The 17,724-nt window shown below is 44.4% G+C and overlaps 1 protein-coding gene across 4 annotated transcripts; it reads right to left on the reverse strand.

The window, feature by feature from the left end:
- Window positions 1-2,890: 2,890 nt before the first annotated feature.
- Window positions 2,891-16,819, reverse strand: rbms1a (RNA binding motif, single stranded interacting protein 1a). 4 transcript variants are annotated; one of them, XM_062447379.1, is made up of 15 exons: window positions 16,666-16,819; window positions 14,166-14,264; window positions 10,153-10,301; window positions 8,740-8,798; window positions 8,536-8,627; window positions 7,267-7,418; window positions 6,875-6,954; window positions 6,474-6,586; window positions 5,930-5,976; window positions 5,602-5,689; window positions 5,263-5,313; window positions 4,120-4,221; window positions 3,843-3,908; window positions 3,687-3,757; window positions 2,891-3,081 (listed from the first exon to the last, which is right to left on the reverse strand). In XM_062447379.1, exons 1-14 carry the CDS (start codon window positions 16,669-16,671, stop codon window positions 3,689-3,691), a joined length of 1,173 nt encoding a protein of 390 aa, XP_062303363.1. In that variant the 5' UTR covers window positions 16,672-16,819; the 3' UTR covers window positions 2,891-3,081; window positions 3,687-3,688. The 4 variants fall into 4 exon arrangements, with proteins under 4 accessions (XP_062303363.1, XP_062303361.1, XP_062303362.1 ...); XM_062447377.1 differs by having other exon boundaries at window positions 7,267-7,424; window positions 16,666-16,817; XM_062447378.1 differs by having other exon boundaries at window positions 3,682-3,757; window positions 7,267-7,424; window positions 16,666-16,817.
- Window positions 16,820-17,724: the final 905 nt, after the last annotated feature.

A 17,724-nucleotide genomic window follows, 5' to 3' on the forward strand; every position in this document is an offset into this window, starting at 1 on the left:
GGAACTCTTTATGAGGCACGACACCGGCCTCTACTGCCCATGCCCACTGGCTGCTGTGTGTGACATGTATAAGCTTGTCTGTGTGTGTGTGTGTAGGGGGCAGGGAGGCTGTGGGGCAGATGAATGACGGTAACAACTGCTGGGCTAAATAACAGCCGCCTTCATTAGAAAGAGACGGCCAGAGACCTGGACTGACAGGCCCAATGTGCTGCAGTGGCACTCTGCTCCTGCTTGGCCTCACAGGCGTTTCAGAGTGTGTGTGTGTGTGTGACTGGGGAAGTGTATGGATGTGCAGGTTGTTTCTGCTGACTGTGTGTGTGTGTTTACTCAAGCATGGTGAGTTAATTGTCTCCAGAGGAGAGGAGTTAGTTGAAGAAAGAAGGGACATTATTACTCTGCCTGCCTTCCCAATAGCGGTATGACTGGAATGTGTGAGTATTTGTTTGCATTCACGTGTATAAGACTTTGAGTGTGTGTGTGTGTGAGAGTGTGTGTGTGTGTGTGAGAGTGTGTGTGTGTGAGAGTGTGTGTGTGTGTGTGAGAGTGTGTGTGTGTGTGTGAGTGTGTGTGTGTGAGAGTGTGTGTGTGTGTGTGTGTGTGAGAGAGAAAAGAGACCAATGGCCAATGTACAGAAACACACAGATTCTTTCCAATACAATGATGGCAGGTGAGTCTACATCATGTAGACTACATGACAAATGACAATTGAATATTTATATTATTTTTAATTACAGAATACCACAGCAGAAGACGAGGTTATTACGCTTAGTTCCAAAGTTAACCCTTCTCCACATTTACACACCCAAACTGACCTTGACCCCGCTACGGGGAATAATACCATGTGTCTCTTCAGCTGTGGAGAATTAGAGAGAGAAAGAGAGAGAAGCGGGGGGGGGGGGGGGGGGGGGGGTTTAAAGAAGTTGATATCTATGGTTGTTTGACTGGCATTACTGTCTGCCGGGGGTGGAGTGTAGGGTAGTGGGGGGTAAATTTGCACCCCGGATCTTTTTGATCCGTGATACCGGTTGGAGATGGTGCCTCAGAGTCTCTCGCGTCAGCCGCACTAAGCTACCGGCTTAGAAGGACGATCCATTAAGACTGACACTTCAAAGGATATAGTACTACGTGATCCCCCGGTGAAAAAAAGTGTCCAAAAATAATGCTGGTTACATTTGCGGTGAAGGGATTAAAAATCCCCAAATCACTCGTTCTGGACCGAGTTGCTGACCTGGAACGTGGATCGTAGTAAATGTTTTAGCAATATGAGGTCGAACGCAATGTGTTTGAACGTCGTCGTCACTTCACAGTAACTACACAGCCCCCTCTGCTGTTGTAATGTAAGCAGTACACCAATCAAATCATACAAAAAAAATTGTTGTAATGGAAAACTTTTATTTTGAGGCTTTAATGAAGGAAATCACAAGAAGACTGGTAGTTCTGAGTGACATGGAAAACAATGACTGTAACAAATCGTTACAGAGAGAAACAAAAATACTAAGTTTTTTTTTTACACTGGTTATATCACCAGCAAATGTTCCTGACATACAAAACACACAATAGAAAAACGACTCTTGATTTTCTAGGTTTCTATTTCCGTAGTTTATTTAATTGTTTTCTTTTTTCACCCAGCCTATCGAAAGAGAAAAAGCTTTTTGCGTTGTCATCCTTACTACCAGCATCTAACACAGAATGGCACTTGGTTCAGACATTGCTAGCTAGCTTATCAACCGCATTAACGCAGTGAAAGCAATCCAAACTTCCATTGTTGGGTTCCAAGCAATGGTATACCAATAAAAAGCGAATAAAATGGTTTGTATCCCGCTTAAATCCTGTCGTTATGCCGTTAGCATTCCTCATTTATTGCACGTGACTCGGCAACTACTGCTGGAATCAGTTTGCTTTTTAACTCACCAGAAAACAATTTTACACTCCCCTTGTAAAAAAATAAAGATACTAAAAACGGTGAATAGAACGAGAAGGTGAAGCGCTGTGTTTTAAAAAGGACAAAGGAAGAAATTGAAGTCAGAAAAGATGTATCTTAATTGGCCAGCTCCTGAGCTCTGCTCCCATTCCGCTCAGACAAGGCGGGCTAGTCCTGCGAACCCTGGCCTTCCAGCCGAGATCAAACTGAGGTAGATATTCGGCCAAACTGACCGCCAGAGCAAACGTCTTTTGAAAGACTCAGTATTAATATATTTTTTTGTAACGAATTATAATTTCATGTGTGACTAAAGCTTTTAGTTAACATTACCTCTCAAAAAGATATATAAAAAAAGATAAAAGATATTGCCACGATGTAGCTAATCTCATTCATTTCAAGTTTGCATGTATGGATGTGTTTGGATATCAAATTGTCTTGTGGCCGTGTTTGTTAGTGTAGAACAGACTGGGTTGCGCCTACATCCTTGATCGTGCCAAAAATTAAAGTAAATTAATTTGGACTAATACAAATATTCCAACCCTAGGTAGGCCTACTTTGTGAGTGAGTTTCTGAATGGTTAATGTGACACAAAAGAAGGCACATTTTCCAACCTATCATCCATTTGGAAAAATGTCAGCATTTATCACATATTTATCCTCCTACGTTTGATTTTCACTAAAGCCTACAGGCCTACTTCAAAGGACACCTGAAAGACCATATTGAAACCAGTAACACCTCACCTAATAAACACTCTTTGCAAGCAAAATGTTTCATATATCTCACTAATAAACTACCTATAAAATCACTGAAGCCTTGGAGAGAAAAGAATCAGGTTCATGCATTTAGAACATCACATCACACAGTGGGCGTACCACATCCACTTGAGAATCCCAGGTAGAAAATAAACAGTTTTTTTTTGTTTTTTTGTTATCAAAATAAAAAATAATATTCCTGTCTCTTTTTTTAATGGGAATAATAACCGTTTTTTTTTTTTTTTGTCCATTTACACATTTGTCAGTCTCCTTCCTAGACGTTCTACATAATTCCAGCACGCACAGATGTTTGGTTGAAGCTGTCCGAAGACTTCCTGGGTCTGGTCCAATCAGAGGAGTCTGAAACCGTTCATGGTCGTACAACCTTCAGCACTGCACCAAGGTCATCTGCCACGGTCAACACACCAACAAGATTAACACCACACACACGACCATGCTACAACCATCATCACGGTCATCAGCACTGGTTACAGCAATGTTGCCACTGGGTCAAAGCCCTCAATAACAGGTAGGGTAGGTAATGTTGCTGTGAAGCACTTTTTGTCATATTTGCTTAAATAAACGACACATCTTGTTTTGGACACAACAATAGCAACCGATACATCTAAAAGCTTGACAGTAAAGTGAAATCAATACGATATCTGTGGGCGTCACAGGAATGTGATAAACACGACAAATCTTTAATGTCAGACCGGCACTAATGATTGGACGGCATTCGGACCGAATGCAATGATTGGACAGGCTACTTGTCTGTCTACCTCCCGGCTGTAGTCAGGCGTTCATGTGTTTTGGAGGAGTGGCTTTGAAGGGAGGGGGTGGGATATTTTGGTTTGAATTCCTCTGAACTCAAGCCAAAATGGATAATGTCACAAAACATACCTACCCTGCCTTTAATTCTTTTTTTCCATTAATCGTTTGAGTGATTGAGTCGACGTCACCCTACTGGATGTTGAATGCTGATTCATTCAAACGGAACTGAACTTGTACCTTACTTTTACTTGCTTTGTTGGCTGTAGGGAGAGGAGTTATTGGATGAGTCCACTTGCTGTTGTGATGCGCTGTCCTGGGGAGGGAACAGTTGAATGTTAGTTACCACCACCACGGGCCGTGACAGACAGTGTCTTGTGGAAAGAGAGGTGTTTCCTTACGGTTGTCTGTATGTGTTGGTAATGCGGGACATAGCCACCATGAACAGCAGCGTTGGCAGAAATGTACTGAAGCAAAGAGAGAATCAGACGTTCGTTTATTCAAGGCCTATCGTCAGAATATTGTAATCGTTCATAAGGTATAGGTATATAAAAAAACTATCTGCCGACCTCCTGTTTTCAAGTACGATCCCTTAATCTCTGTTTACAATCTTTCTCAAGAATATGATCTCATTTGATTTATATATAGAGCACATGTATTTCCCAGAATGCTCCTCACCGCCCCGCTGCCACCCAATGAGAGATGACCCATCTGCTGAGTCATCATGGCTGCCGGCTGCATGGTCATGGAGTGGTCAACAGAGGGAGACATCACAGCTGTCTGAGAGAGAAAGAGAACGATAGGGAGGGAAAGAGAGAGACAGAAAGGAAGAGAGAAAGGAAGAGGGAGGGAGAGAAATTGAAGGAAAGAGAGGGAAGGAGAGAGAGAAAGAAAGGAAGGGAGTGAGAAGTATAGAAGGAAGGAGAGAGAGGAAGTTATTTTAGAGTCAAGCAGACGCCTTCACAAATGTTCTTTTAATGATGGCCGATTTTCTGGGTCAGACTCAACGGTGGATTTAAAGCTCAGCATATTCATGAAGATTTGCAAAGAGAAATGCGAAGTGGGGTGTGGTTGGTTTTAAATTTGTTTAACCATTTTTTTTGTCCCTCGCTCACACAAGCCAAGCTTAATAGGAGGTTTTCCCTATAAAGAAAAAGCCCTTGAGGGAATGTACCATTTCCAAGTATGAAGAAAAGAGGGAGGGAGGGGGTTCTGTGGATACAACATAGACACTTGTTCTACTGCAAACCATCTGTTAGCAGGAGATGCTAGTGGCCTCAGTCATGAGACCACGTCTGCTGCTGGCATTTCCTGTTGGCTGCTGGGAGCTGAAGGCCAGACAGACCAGGAGACTCTGCTGAACGACAGGCTACTGACTCAGGTGAAATTCAACTCACATTGTTCACAGCTAATAGGAGAGGAGAGAGGAGGAGGGGGGAGGGGAGGAGGAGAAAAGGGGAGGAGAAGAGGAGGGGAGAGGAGAAGGGGAGAATCTCCTTGTTTTGTTCTTCCACAACAGCACCACCACAAAAAGAAACAATAGGAAAGAGATCTCAGACTAAACCATTTGTGTTTTTTTCCATCCCTAAATAAACATCAGATCAATTTTCACCCTGTGGAAAACGTGATTCCTGGAACTGAACTCCGCTAGCTTCTTCTCTCTTCCCACATTGGTTTAGGGTTGTACAGCCAAGTCAGAAGCCAAGACCTGATTAAAGTAACATGCTGTGTTTTTCTACCGGCCGCTGTGTTGACTGCCGGACATTTGCCCTTCTCACCAAATACAGTGATGACACGAGTGGGAAAAGACGATTCTCTTACCGGGTGCTGCATTATATAAGGCTGGTGCTGCATCCAAGAATGATTCTGGACCTGATATACCAAGGAGAGAGAGAGAACGAGAGAGAGAGAGAGAGGAAGGGTGAGAAAGGGGGGAAGATGGTGGAGGAAGGAGGGGGGTGATTACAGGGGAAAAAAAGGTTGGCGAATAAAAGGGGAGGGGCAGAGGAGAAGGAGGGAGAGGTGGGACAAAGGGAGGTAACAACAGTTAAACCCTGTGACAGATGTACACTGTCTGCTCAGCTAAGCATATTAACAGAACACTGAGTCTGGTTCCATGTGGTCACGGAAGGTTCTGGAAGCAGCAGAAAACCACGGTACCTGATAGGAGGAGACTGGAGACATGTAAGGAGACATGGTGGTCTGGGCGATCATCCTATTTGTCAGGGCGTAGGGGGACGGATAAAACCTGGGTGAAGGAATTCATCCAGATATCAAAACATCTGCTCTGGTAGACACATCCAAGCACTTCTGAATACAGTTGAAAAGTATTCGAATCACAACAATTTTGACAGGTTCAAATTTGAAAAATTCGCTGTATCCGCAAATTTAAAAAAAATGACCGTAACCCTAGATTGGGGTAGGTAGCAATTTCCCCATTACGATTATATCTTGAGACCCCTTCATCCCCCCCAGCCCTGGAACTCACCCGTTCTGCATGGCGGCTGAAGGGTCGTAGGTGAGAGTCACCCCACCCTGGAGGAGACACACAACACACAACCACGTTCACCACCAGCACCCAGCTCTGAGCACACACTCACTTATAATACATTATTCCTTTTATCTTCTTAATTCAAATTCATTTCAGAGGTTGTATGTTGTAATGCTCTTGTTGCTGTTTGAGAGTTGCCAAACTAAATGTTGTTGTATTGTATACAGACAATAAGGCATCTACCTTACTGTCACGTTAGGATACCTCAACACCGCAAACCATCAGAATAATTATGTGTTGATTTAGCAGATGTTTTTATTCAAAGCAACGTAAAGGGGGTGTGTTCGGACCTGCAGCCTTTACAGTCTAAAGCACTACCACTGAGCTTTATTCTCATTCAAGGATCTACACTTGTAGCGGTTGAAATGTGACGTGGTAACAGTAGTCAAGGATCTACACTTGTAGCGGTTGACGTGGTAACAGTAGTCAAGGATCTACACTTGTAGCGGTTGACGTGGTAACAGTAGTCAAGGCTTCTCACCAGCCGCAGGTCGCCCTCCCTGGTCCAGGTGCGCCCGCTGGGGATGAAGGGGCTGTGGCTACTCCTCTTCCTCTGACCGTCTGCAAACTTCACCAGCAGAGGCTCAGAGGGAGCTGTGGAGGGACACCATCATCATCACCCTCATCCTCACAATCTTCATCACCCTCATCACCACCACCACTACTATCACCATCATCATCCTCACAATCTTCATCACCCTCATCATCAGCACCATCCCTCACGATCACCACCACCATTACTATCACCATCATTATCACCCTCATCATCATCATATTTTTATTATGATGATTATCATTATGGTCATAACAACAATCATTCATAAAAATTAAATAACCAACATGTGTCTAGATATTCACCAACATGTATGTCTAGATATTTACCCAGAGTTCCAGGAGCAGTCTTGATGAACTTCCCGTTGAAGTGAGAAATCACTGCGTTACACTTGTCAGTGGATTCCATCCTGGGAGAGAGACCAAGGAAACTTAGTTCACACAGGAAAGACAGATCGCCCTTTGATCGCTGTCCCACTGCCGGTAGAACGACAGGCAAGTAGCCAGTCCAATCATTGCATTTAGCCAAAACGCAACGACTGCTCGTGTTCATCACTGTCCTGAGACGCAGATATCGGATTTATTTGATTTCCCTGTCAAACCTCTAGATTTATGGACCAATATCAGGAAGTTCATGTCAGAAAATGCGCCCAAAGTTTCTTCTCAAAAAACGTGACCTATCCTAGCTTTGCGTGGCGTGGCTCTCGGGAGCGCTGGCTCACCTGGCGAAGCCCACCCCTCGGCTGGCCCCGCTGAAGTCCCTGAGGACGCGCGTGGAGACCACCTGGCCCAGAGGACGCAGCAGGGACTCCAGCTCGGCCTCATCCACACACACAGGCAGGTTGGAGATGTACAGGTTGGTGAGGTCCTGCTCCTGTTGCTAGGGGTAGAGAGAGCAGGTTCACATATACACACACACACAGACACATGCTCACAAACAGACAATCACACACACACACACATACAGACACAGACAATCACACTGACAGAAAAACACATCATAGCATCACAGCTTCGTTCAGCCCCTGACAGTGGGGCAGGCCTGCTCTGGCTAAGGCTCTCCAGGAGCTGGCTGTGTCGTGTTTCCAGAGCGGCCGGTAGGACGCCTCACCCTCCAATCCACTACAGTTTCTCCCTGAGTAACTCACACCTACTGACTTCACATCGGATTGTTCTGAGGCTTCCCAGCCCAGCCAGCCTGGAGGCATACGGAGCTGCGGAGCTGCAGAGCTGCAGCTGTACACGGCCTGTGTTCTGCTAGCCTCTGCAGAAACACAGGAGACAAACACGGCATGCTAGGTCCCTCTGGGGGAAGGGCCTTTATCAATGAACTCCCTGCTCTGCATTTAAACACAGGAAGAGAGAGGCAGGGACCAGGGGAAATGCGCTGACTGGGAGAAATTCCACTTTTCACCAAGGAGAACTCTCCAAATGTCATCTGGTCGGAGCAGAATAGCCAACCCTTCGCTCTGATTAAGGAATCGAGCGAAACAACTTAGCCATACGACCTCTAGTCAAACTGTGAAGGGTTAGCATACAGAATGCTAACTGGGTGTGGCTAGGTTATATAATCACAGCACCGTGTTTAACTGCTTAGCTTAATTATCATGAATGCTAACAGCTAATACTGAGTGGTAAGCTATGAAATGCAGCTTTGGTGGGTGAGATTTTGGGAGACGGGTGAGAGAGAGGCGCCGGCCGTGTGACGGGCTGGTGATCTGGCAGTGAGGGAGGACATTTAGTTTCGGCAGCAAACATGAGATCACGAGCAGAGCAGATAGGCATCCAGGGTCATGTGACCACCATGCTGTCACGCATGTCGCCAGCTAACACAGACACACTCAGAGACAGATGCTGACCAGACACACACGTGCACAAGACAGACACACAGATAGACGTGGATGAGACACAGACGGTTAGACAGACAAGCAGACAGACCGACAGGCAGACAGATAAACAGACAGGCAGGCAGGCTAGAACTAATTCCTCACCTTAGCCATCTGGGCTTGTATCCCGCTGGTTTTCAGGGCATGAACTGCTTTCAGGGCGGCCGCCGGGCTTTCGAAGTCTACAAACCCGTAACCTGCCATTCAGGAGAACAGGCTTCAGCACACCATCGCATTACATTACCTTTAGAACTCTTTCCTGCCACTCAGCATGTTCCTGACACCCAATCCAGGTACAAACACACTGACCTTTACATTTATTTGTTGTCTTATCGAGGATTGCCTTAGCGGACACGATCTTCCCGTATCTGTGAATACAAAAACGACGACGGAAAACTTACAACCTGTGTTCCTTGTTCAGTTTCATGGTGTTTGAAATGAGCCTTTGTCTTTAGTGCACCTCGTCCACTAGTCTTGGCCTCTGCAGTACAGCTGCACACCAGCCAGCCCAGGGCCCAGGAGACACAGAGACTGGTACCAAAACAATATACCTAGCAACAGATAGCTAGCATGCTATCCCTCTGTGTGTTACTGTACGGAGGGGGATGGGAAACACTGACTGCAGATCCAGAGGTTGCAGGCTCATCGAACAATATCTCTTTGTACGTTTCTTTGAATTTACAAAAGCGACGGCTGGATGAATACATTACTATTATCATCATTATTAGTGCATCATTTCTACGCTACTTTAAACTTAGTCCAAACCCAAACTGTCCACTAAACAGCCATGTTGAAGCTAGCTCCTGTCCAGCACATTTAGCAGAAGGGATATTTTTAGGACATGCATCATGCTATCTCCATTTGAGCCGTATTGCAAAAGAAAGAGTCTTTCATTTCTGCTTTCTACTGAGCACCACTGGGAACAAAACACGAGCAAAACAAAAACAGCTGCTGTTGCCGCTGGTAACATGGTTGAATGCCTCCCTCCATATGCTAGTAATCCAGAAGGGCCACATGAAGGGGGATAACCACCTAAACATGGCAACCGCTGAACCAGAGAGGGTTATGGGAGAGACAGATAACATTTGATAGCTGTCTCATAACAGTGTAAATGCTGCAGGGTTCTGATCTCAGCTGCTGACATATCATCATGGTATTTGTATAAAAAGCACAGTAAGTTCTTTGCTCCCTAGACTGTGTTTTTGTTCTGTGCGTATGTTTCTGTGTGTGTGCTTGCATGTGTGTGTCTACGTGTGTTTCTGTGTGTGTGTCTGATGCCTAGGTGTGTGTGTGCTTGCATGTATGTGTTTCTGTGTGTGTAGGGGGTGCCTTGGTGGTCTGTGTATATATGGTTGTGTGTGTGTGTGTATATATGGTTGTGTGTGTGTGTGTGTGTATATATGGTTGTGTGTGTGTGTGTGTGTATATATGGTTGTGTGTGTGTGTATATGGTTGTGTGTGTGTGTGTATATGGTTGTGTGTGGGTGTGTGTGTGTATATGGTTGTGTGTGTGTGTATATGGTTGTGTGTGTGTGTGTATATATGGTTGTGTGTGTGTGTGTATATGGTTGTGTGTGTGTGTGTATATATGGTTGTGTGTGTGTGTGTATATATGGTTGTGTGTGTGTGTGTGTGTATATGGTTGTGTGTGTGTATATGGTTGTGTGTGTGTGTATATATGGTTGTGTGTGTGTATATGGTTGTGTGTGTGTGTGTACTCACTGCTGGCAGAGCTTGACCAGGTCCAGATCAGTGGTGGCAGGGGGCAGACCACGTATGTAGAGGTTGGTCTTGCTGAGCTGATCCCAGCCGGTGGTGCTGCTGTTACTGCTGCTCACTGTACTGGGGCTTCCTGGGGCCATGGGGTACGACTGTGCACACGCACACACACACAAATAATTCACAAATAATGTCATCTCACACCCACAAACTAATGTGGGTCAGCTCAACCCACACTCACACACACAGACCCACACACTTCAACCCACGCTGACAGTTTTGTTAACAACCATCCTGAACAATATCAAGAGTATTTTCATGGTACTAAAAGGTTTTGGGTTATTATTCTTGATAATAATCAAAATCATAATGATGCCTTTCATCAACAGTGAGCTCTTCATTGTCGAGGCGTTCTAAATACATAGTGGCAAATAAAGAAACACATCAATATAAACAAAGAAAATTATAAATAACATTTTAGAAAGGACAGCTAGACAACACTCTTGATCTCAACAATTTAAGACAGGAATGAGCCTCTCAACTGGGGGGAGATGAACCAGGAATGAGCCTCTCAACTGGGGGGAGATGAACCAGGAATGAGCCTCTCAACTGGGGGGAGATGAACCAGGAATGAGCCTCTCAACTGGGGGGAGATGAACCAGGAATGAGCCTCTCAACTGGGGGGAGATGAACCAGGAATGAGCCTCTCAACTGGGGGGAGATGAACCAGGAATGAGCCTCTCAACTGGGGGGAGATGAACCAGCGGCCGCTCACTGGGACAGCACCGATCACTCGCACCCAACACCTGATGTCCCCAAAACACAAGGACGAGAGTGCTTCTGTGCTGTGTCTCCCAAACACCACAGCCACCACAGCCGTGTCACACAAGGAACCAACAGCCACATGCTCAACTATCTCTGCCAAACCCAGTTCCTCCTCTACAAAACATTTCCTTCCTCTTACTCATTCATGAAAATAACTCCTGCCCAAGTAGCCTGCTGGGCCCGCGTCAGGGCTGCGGTCATATGTCATCTGTGATTGGCTGGCGGCTGTTCTCCAGCACAAAGGGAGTGTGTCCCAGGGTAGGAAAGAACGAAACTACCAGAGGAGAAACCAAACACATACCGAGCTCGAGCAAAGAGAAACCGTTTAACGTTTGGTCAGGGGAGATGAGAAGTTGACTACACTTGAGTTCTTACCAACCTCTGATACAACCGCACAATTAGTAAGAGTAACTGACGACAACTAGACAGAAAACTGTGTAATCCACTGTGAACGACACGGTTGGAACTCCATGTATACATGTGGACACATCTAAGACACTTGATCTGAACCAACTAACACCACAAATGAACCTCAGATGAACCACCGCCTCTACCGAAGCTAAGCAGAGCCTTATGATAGGGTTACTCATTACACAAGGCCTTTTACCAGACCAGCTGCATGGTTTCATCTTTCCGCTTACTAAGTCACTGAACCACCGACTCCAGGATCAGGTGAGATCACCCATGAGGGCCAGGAGACTGTCCACAGAACACACAACAGCCCCCCCTCCTTGTTAACACATACAAACCTGACAGGACACGCAGGAAAAAAGCACCTGCATTAATATTAACACCCGAGAAGGCATCATTAAGGATGCATGAATGCTTGCATGCGTGTTCAGTCCAGAACACTGAAACGCATTGGCAGATACACGAGCGTAGACTGTGCACTCAGGTGATGTGGCAAGAAGAAGAAACCTGAAGCCAATGTCCTGTTTAAAAGCAGGATAATGTCCTGTTTAAAAGCAGGATATTGTGCTGTCCGTTCTACATCAAATTACAGTAACTGGTTAAGCGAATGAATTGTAATCGTGTCCGGAAGTCCCATTATAGCTCACACGAAGATAGAAATGTATCCGTGGTCGTAAGGGAGTAATACGTGCTGGATGTTATCCTTTAATGATCAACAAAACAAACTGTACACTTGTCCCAAATGGACCATTTCTCCCTCTCCCTCTCTAGTGTCCTCCTCTCACCCTCCTACCCCCCTCGTTTTCCTACACCCCTCTCCCTCCCGCCGCTGAATAGGTGCATAATTCCCACATCTGTCACCTTAAATTGGTAGGAAAAAACCATAACGGTCACAAAAGCACGGTTCATAGCTATATTCAGTATAGATACATGTATATTCAGTTCATGGCTGAATGTTTTGTGTTGTCGTTATAGTGAATGCCTGTCTTGTCTCCTTGGAAAAGGCACCGGATAGTGCTATGCGCACACAGCTTTTGGCCTACCTGCTTGCGATAAGCGGTCTTCAATGGGTTGGCAGTATTAGCAAAAATCATCCTGAATATTCTTGTTGTATACTACTGATTGAAACTGTTTCGCAATCTGATAAAGCTACATTCGGGGTTGTTTAATAAAATCCAAACGCTGGTTTAGAAAAAATCCGCATATTGACAGTTTCAGAATAAATATCCGGTGTACGTAAAAAACCTTTTCGATATCCTTGACTCGTTGTCACATCTGTACATTTGGGTAGAGTTTACTGTAATCCCCGCCGTGTGTCCAACCCTGAAATTCGTTCGGTTCATTGATCTATGACGTCCTGCTGACCGCTCTAGAGTCCCACCTACTACAGACGAAACCATTTACTCTACAAACGGAGGACACGTTGAAAGCCGTGTGAGATAATACCGCAAACTAAATCAAATAGGAACATTCTGTGCTTTTCATAATTGAAGGGAGCACCAGCGCATCGTTGGACATTCGTAATAATGACATTTTCCGGTAACAGGCAAGTTCGTAGCTTTAAAAAACGTGCCAGGTTCCCCGCTCGCTCAGTTTTATTCTCGCCCGCGCATACCGAACATTCTTCACCCCTCCCCCAACCCCTCCCCCCCAACTACCGCGCTGTGGTTAGGGGGCGATGAGAACTGACAGGTCAGGTCAGGATGGAGGGTCCAGCGATAAAGATGTTTAAGATGGGCGTAGGAAAACAACTGGAGAACATATGAGTCTCATTGACTTTTCCCATTCGTGTGGAAGTGAAAGCCAGGCTGAATGTACCCTTCTGTATGCCCTTTCCTTCAGCAGGAATTGGTTTGTCTCAATCTAAAATGGAAGTTGGTGGCAGGATCATCCCACGGTGATGCTTAGCCGATGTCAACAGTTAGAATGGACGCGCCATCGTTTAGCAGGAAATAGGCAAATGCAATTCAAATACAGTTCGCGTCAGATCAATTAAATCTCTTAAGTTTATTATTTCACATGTATTTAGAATAGTGGACCCGGAGGCTGACATTCTAAGCCTCGTGGCCTTTTGTATTTTTGATCGTGGCGTGAATTATTTTGCCATAGTTCATGTACTGCGATGTGTAGCTAAATGAAATATGTTCTATGATTCAAAACAAGTCAACCTAGGGGTAGATCACGTGTGCAGGGACAACTAGACACAGTATCTCCCTCATGTTTGTATTCACATCACAACAGGTATAGACAATATTTACAACAGACGGACGGTCATGCAGATCCAAACTGTTGCAAACATACAAACACTTAAAGGACATAAGAAGTTTAACACATGCCGTTGTTACATTATGCCAAACCGGCAGATTGGCCTATAAGAATGCATAGAGCAACCTTCCATAGGTTGGCTAGACTCAGGATGTTTTTGTAATACGATCTATGTTCTCTAGAAGCATTCCTTAGGTATAGCCCTCCCCCCATTCGTTTAGCTTTATTGTTGTCCCAACAAGCCTGCCCTATTATCAGTGCATTTACAGTTGAACAATAACAAATGCACAGTTGTCGCTCTCCTTCCATGTTCCAGCCTTTCATACCAGTTGTTCAAACACAGTATATAGATCTGCAGTACAATCCAGTTCCCAATGCAAGATAACTCCTGTGACAAACTGAGACATTAAACAGATAAACAAAACTCTCGTACAAGGAGAGATCTTTCACGTTGGTTTTCCTGAAAGCTTTGCCGGGTTGATCTGGAAGGTTTCCTGAATGATCAAGCCACTCACCTCAGTGTGCTCAGAGACTGAGGGGGAAGTGAAGGTGCGCTGATAAGAGCAGGGTGGGCTGTGGTGGATATCCTGTCTACCATACCCAGCATTCCTGTTCTATGGAGAAGCAAAGAGGAGCATGCATTACTAGCATACCATAGAGAACATGGAATAACAACAGCAACTACAGGGCAGACGCCATTCAGAAAACACATCTATGAAGCAGATCTTTGGCCCTTGTCACTGGTTATACCTTTGTGCTTTCTGTACAGTTTTGTGGAATAACAAATGTGATTTTAGCTCAAGCCTACCCCAACGTACTCTGGAACATAAGCAGGTTAGACCTTCAACACAATCTATATTCTCATTGCGGCCATTATGAAACTATGCATTCAACGATGATGGGGCGGATGCTTGTTTCTTCAGATGGACTGTGCTGAGAGACAAAACCGACACACATCGATCTTTGTTAATGTCAGTTTCCTCTCCAAAGATGGGTGTTTGTTTCTCCACCACACACGGCTTGGAGGACCAGCTCTGTGGAGCCAAATCCCCTCTGTGTGGAACCCTCCATCCAGGCTCAGATTTCTCTCCTCCCTAATGCCCTCTGCCGTCTGGATTATAGTGTCAGGGACAGATCAGGTTACAAAGCCGCTTCTGATGTTGCCAGAGGAGTGAAAGGTTGAACACTGACTGGGTAAAGGGTTGCCTACAGCTGCCACAATGTGGAGAATGGTTTTCATCCTTCTGGTCAGTTATAGGTTCTATTACATACATATTATATCATAGATAATATATTAGACAATACAATATATCTACAAACAGTATATGTTGTTTGATTTTTCATGTCTGGGTTATTGTCATTGTGAATTTAGCAGGATGGGTTTTTTTAAATGTTGTATAGGACAGAATTTCTATTGAATTTATGAACTAAAACTAAACTAAAATGATGTTCAAATTGTGCATTTCTAACTACACCAGCTGTATTATTCCAGCCATGTATTAATTCACTCATTCAGTGTTAGATTTGAGTCTGACAGGAACTCTGCACTAGACTGACCCAGTGGCCTGGGTGGTTGGGCAATATTCTCTCTTCAGGTTGTTACTCAAATCTGTGGCGCCTCTTCTTTTATGAATTAGCCCGGTGACTAATGATGCTGCTGCTTACTGTAAAACACAAACTGTCATTAGGATAGCCCATTTGTTGTTCCCTACATGGACACTTCCTTCCAGGTGTAATTGGTTACAACCTCAAATGTGGTTGAAATGCAGTTCCTCTTTCCTCATCCCAGACTGCTGTGACGAGTTCCTAGTAACTGACTCATTATCTTGTATACAGTGTGTGGTATACACATTTGCCATGAATAAAGTGTAGGCTGTTTCACTCCAGTAAACTGTGAGTCATACAGCATCAAAACGCAGACCTTGACTCACTTTCTTAAATGAACAGAGATAGACTGAGGGTGAAACTAACAATAAATCTAGTTTTACAAATATTGATGTTGTACACACAAAGTCCTATCTGGTTGGAGGATAAGAGGACATGGGAGTCTGTAAATGACTAAATGAGTCTGGCAGCCTGGTTGTGGGAGGGCAGGCCTGGGGATGTTTGACCCGGGATTTACACGCCCCTCAAAAGGGGCACACAGTCCCCCAGGGGATAATGAAATGTACTAAACCAGATTGAGGAAACCGAGGAAGCTTCCAAGAGTTAAAACCGGGGGATGAAGGAACCATTGTTTGCCTTCATCCTCTCGACCGACCAAAGCTCTCAAATAGTCAATCTCTTCCGTCAAACCTCGGTTAAACGGCGCATGGAGGCTTTTGAACCGAAGACGAATACTGAAGCAAATACCCCCCCCCCCTCCTCTTGAACAGCCATTCCCAATCTTTTCCACTGTGCGGCCCACATAGCTCAAATATTTTTTCGGCCGCCCAACACATCCGTTCACTTAATCGCTTATCACATATGTTAAACAACACCACGGGAACCAAGTTCGCTTTCACGGCTAAATTTATTTGAGCGATCAAAAAAGACAGTGTTCATCAGCGCCACAGTAAGCACACATTGTAAAGAGAGGTAACCTGTAACTACAGCCAGGCCAGTTATAGAAGTTAGAAACGTGACTTTTAATAAACATAACAGGTTGATAAGCCTTAGCTGTTGCTCTCTTATTAACCCTACACTCAGATTTATCCGCTTCTCAATTGTTTTCATCAACCGATAACAGGTCGCCCCTCACGGAGATCTCTCCCGGCGTTTCCAGATTTTTGTTAGAAACTGAGAAAGACATGTTACATTACAATACATAGGGAACAAATATGACAGACCAATTATGTATGTGATATAACATTAACGACTAGCAAGTAAGCTGACAGATAATTAACTAATTTATAATGTGGCTAAAAATTGTTAGCTAGCTATCCTAGCTTAAGTCTAATCCTAGATAGGCCTACCTAGAGCTAGCCTAGCTAGTAGCTACTTTTACCGTGTGAGTTAGCTCTAGATAAACCTTACCTTCATAATTTTCAATGTAGCTCGAAACGTACAATTTGAACCCCTTTTCCCTCTTGCTTGAAGGGCAGCAACATAGACTCATATGTACTTACATAGTCAATTGTCATTTTAGGAGGACAGCCCGAACTCTTCGTAAAAACCGGCATTTTGTGTTTGAAAACTAATGTAACTGCTCGCTACCGGAAGTTGGGCACCGGTCTTATTGAAGAGGGCGTATGCAAGTTAAGGCTGAAAAGTCACTTTACATTTACGTTTAGTCATTTAGCAGACGCTCTTATCCAGAGCGATTTACAGTAAGTACAGGGACATTCCCCCCGAGGCAAGTAGGGTGAAGTGCCTTGCCCAAGGACACAACGTCATTTTGCACGGCCGGGAATCGAACCAACAACCTTCTGATTAATAGCCTGACTCCCTAACTGCTCAGCCATCTGACCCCAGTTGGTCTTTCGTCAACGTGCAAAGCGTAACTATTGGCATTCTAATATAATAATAAATATTAAATTGGAAGAACAAAAAAAGAGTTAAATGTTGCGAAAGAGTTTATAGGTAAAATTAAAGGTTTTATTTTTATTTTTTTATTTGTTTTAAGAAAAGCGTAACCATTGGCGTTTTGGTCATGATGAATTCAAGGTAACATTTCTAAATTACTAAGAAATGTTATAATCATTTACCAACAGTATATAACAATATTTCCATATTTATTCATTTTTCATACTTTAGTTTTCATTGGTTTGGCGGTCCACCTGTATTACTCTAGCGGACCACTAGTGGGCCGCGGCCCACAGGTTGGTAATCGCCGCTCTAGATATTACTGTAGGCCTATTGGAAAAACTGGGAGTAGGGTACTTCTACCATGAATGTTACAATGCTTCCATCTACTGGTTAAAGTTATATGAGTCACTATCAGATAGGCGTTATACAGTAGCAGTTTGCCAATATAGAATTGTGCTATACAGAACAATATAAGTAGGCTAATGCAAGCTAAAGTAGTCTATTGTTTACAGAACGCGGATTTAAAGCAGCTCTCGCTTGTTCAGATTTTATTAAAACATTCACTTG

This window comes from Osmerus eperlanus, chromosome 21 (genome assembly GCF_963692335.1).
Source record: "Osmerus eperlanus chromosome 21, fOsmEpe2.1, whole genome shotgun sequence".
In the NCBI taxonomy this organism is placed as follows: Eukaryota; Metazoa; Chordata; class Actinopteri; order Osmeriformes; family Osmeridae; genus Osmerus; species Osmerus eperlanus.

What these genes read in the sequence shown, in the direction of transcription:
- rbms1a (XM_062447377.1), bottom strand. An exon ending in GACAACAAATAAATGTAAAG is followed by an intron (nt 8,628 to 8,739) that starts GTCAGTGTGTTT and finishes CCTGAATGGCAG; the next exon opens with GTTACGGGTTTGTAGACTTC. An exon ending in CTCCAGTCTCCTCCTATCAG is followed by an intron (nt 5,314 to 5,601) that starts GTACCGTGGTTT and finishes TTGGTATATCAG; the next exon opens with GTCCAGAATCATTCTTGGAT.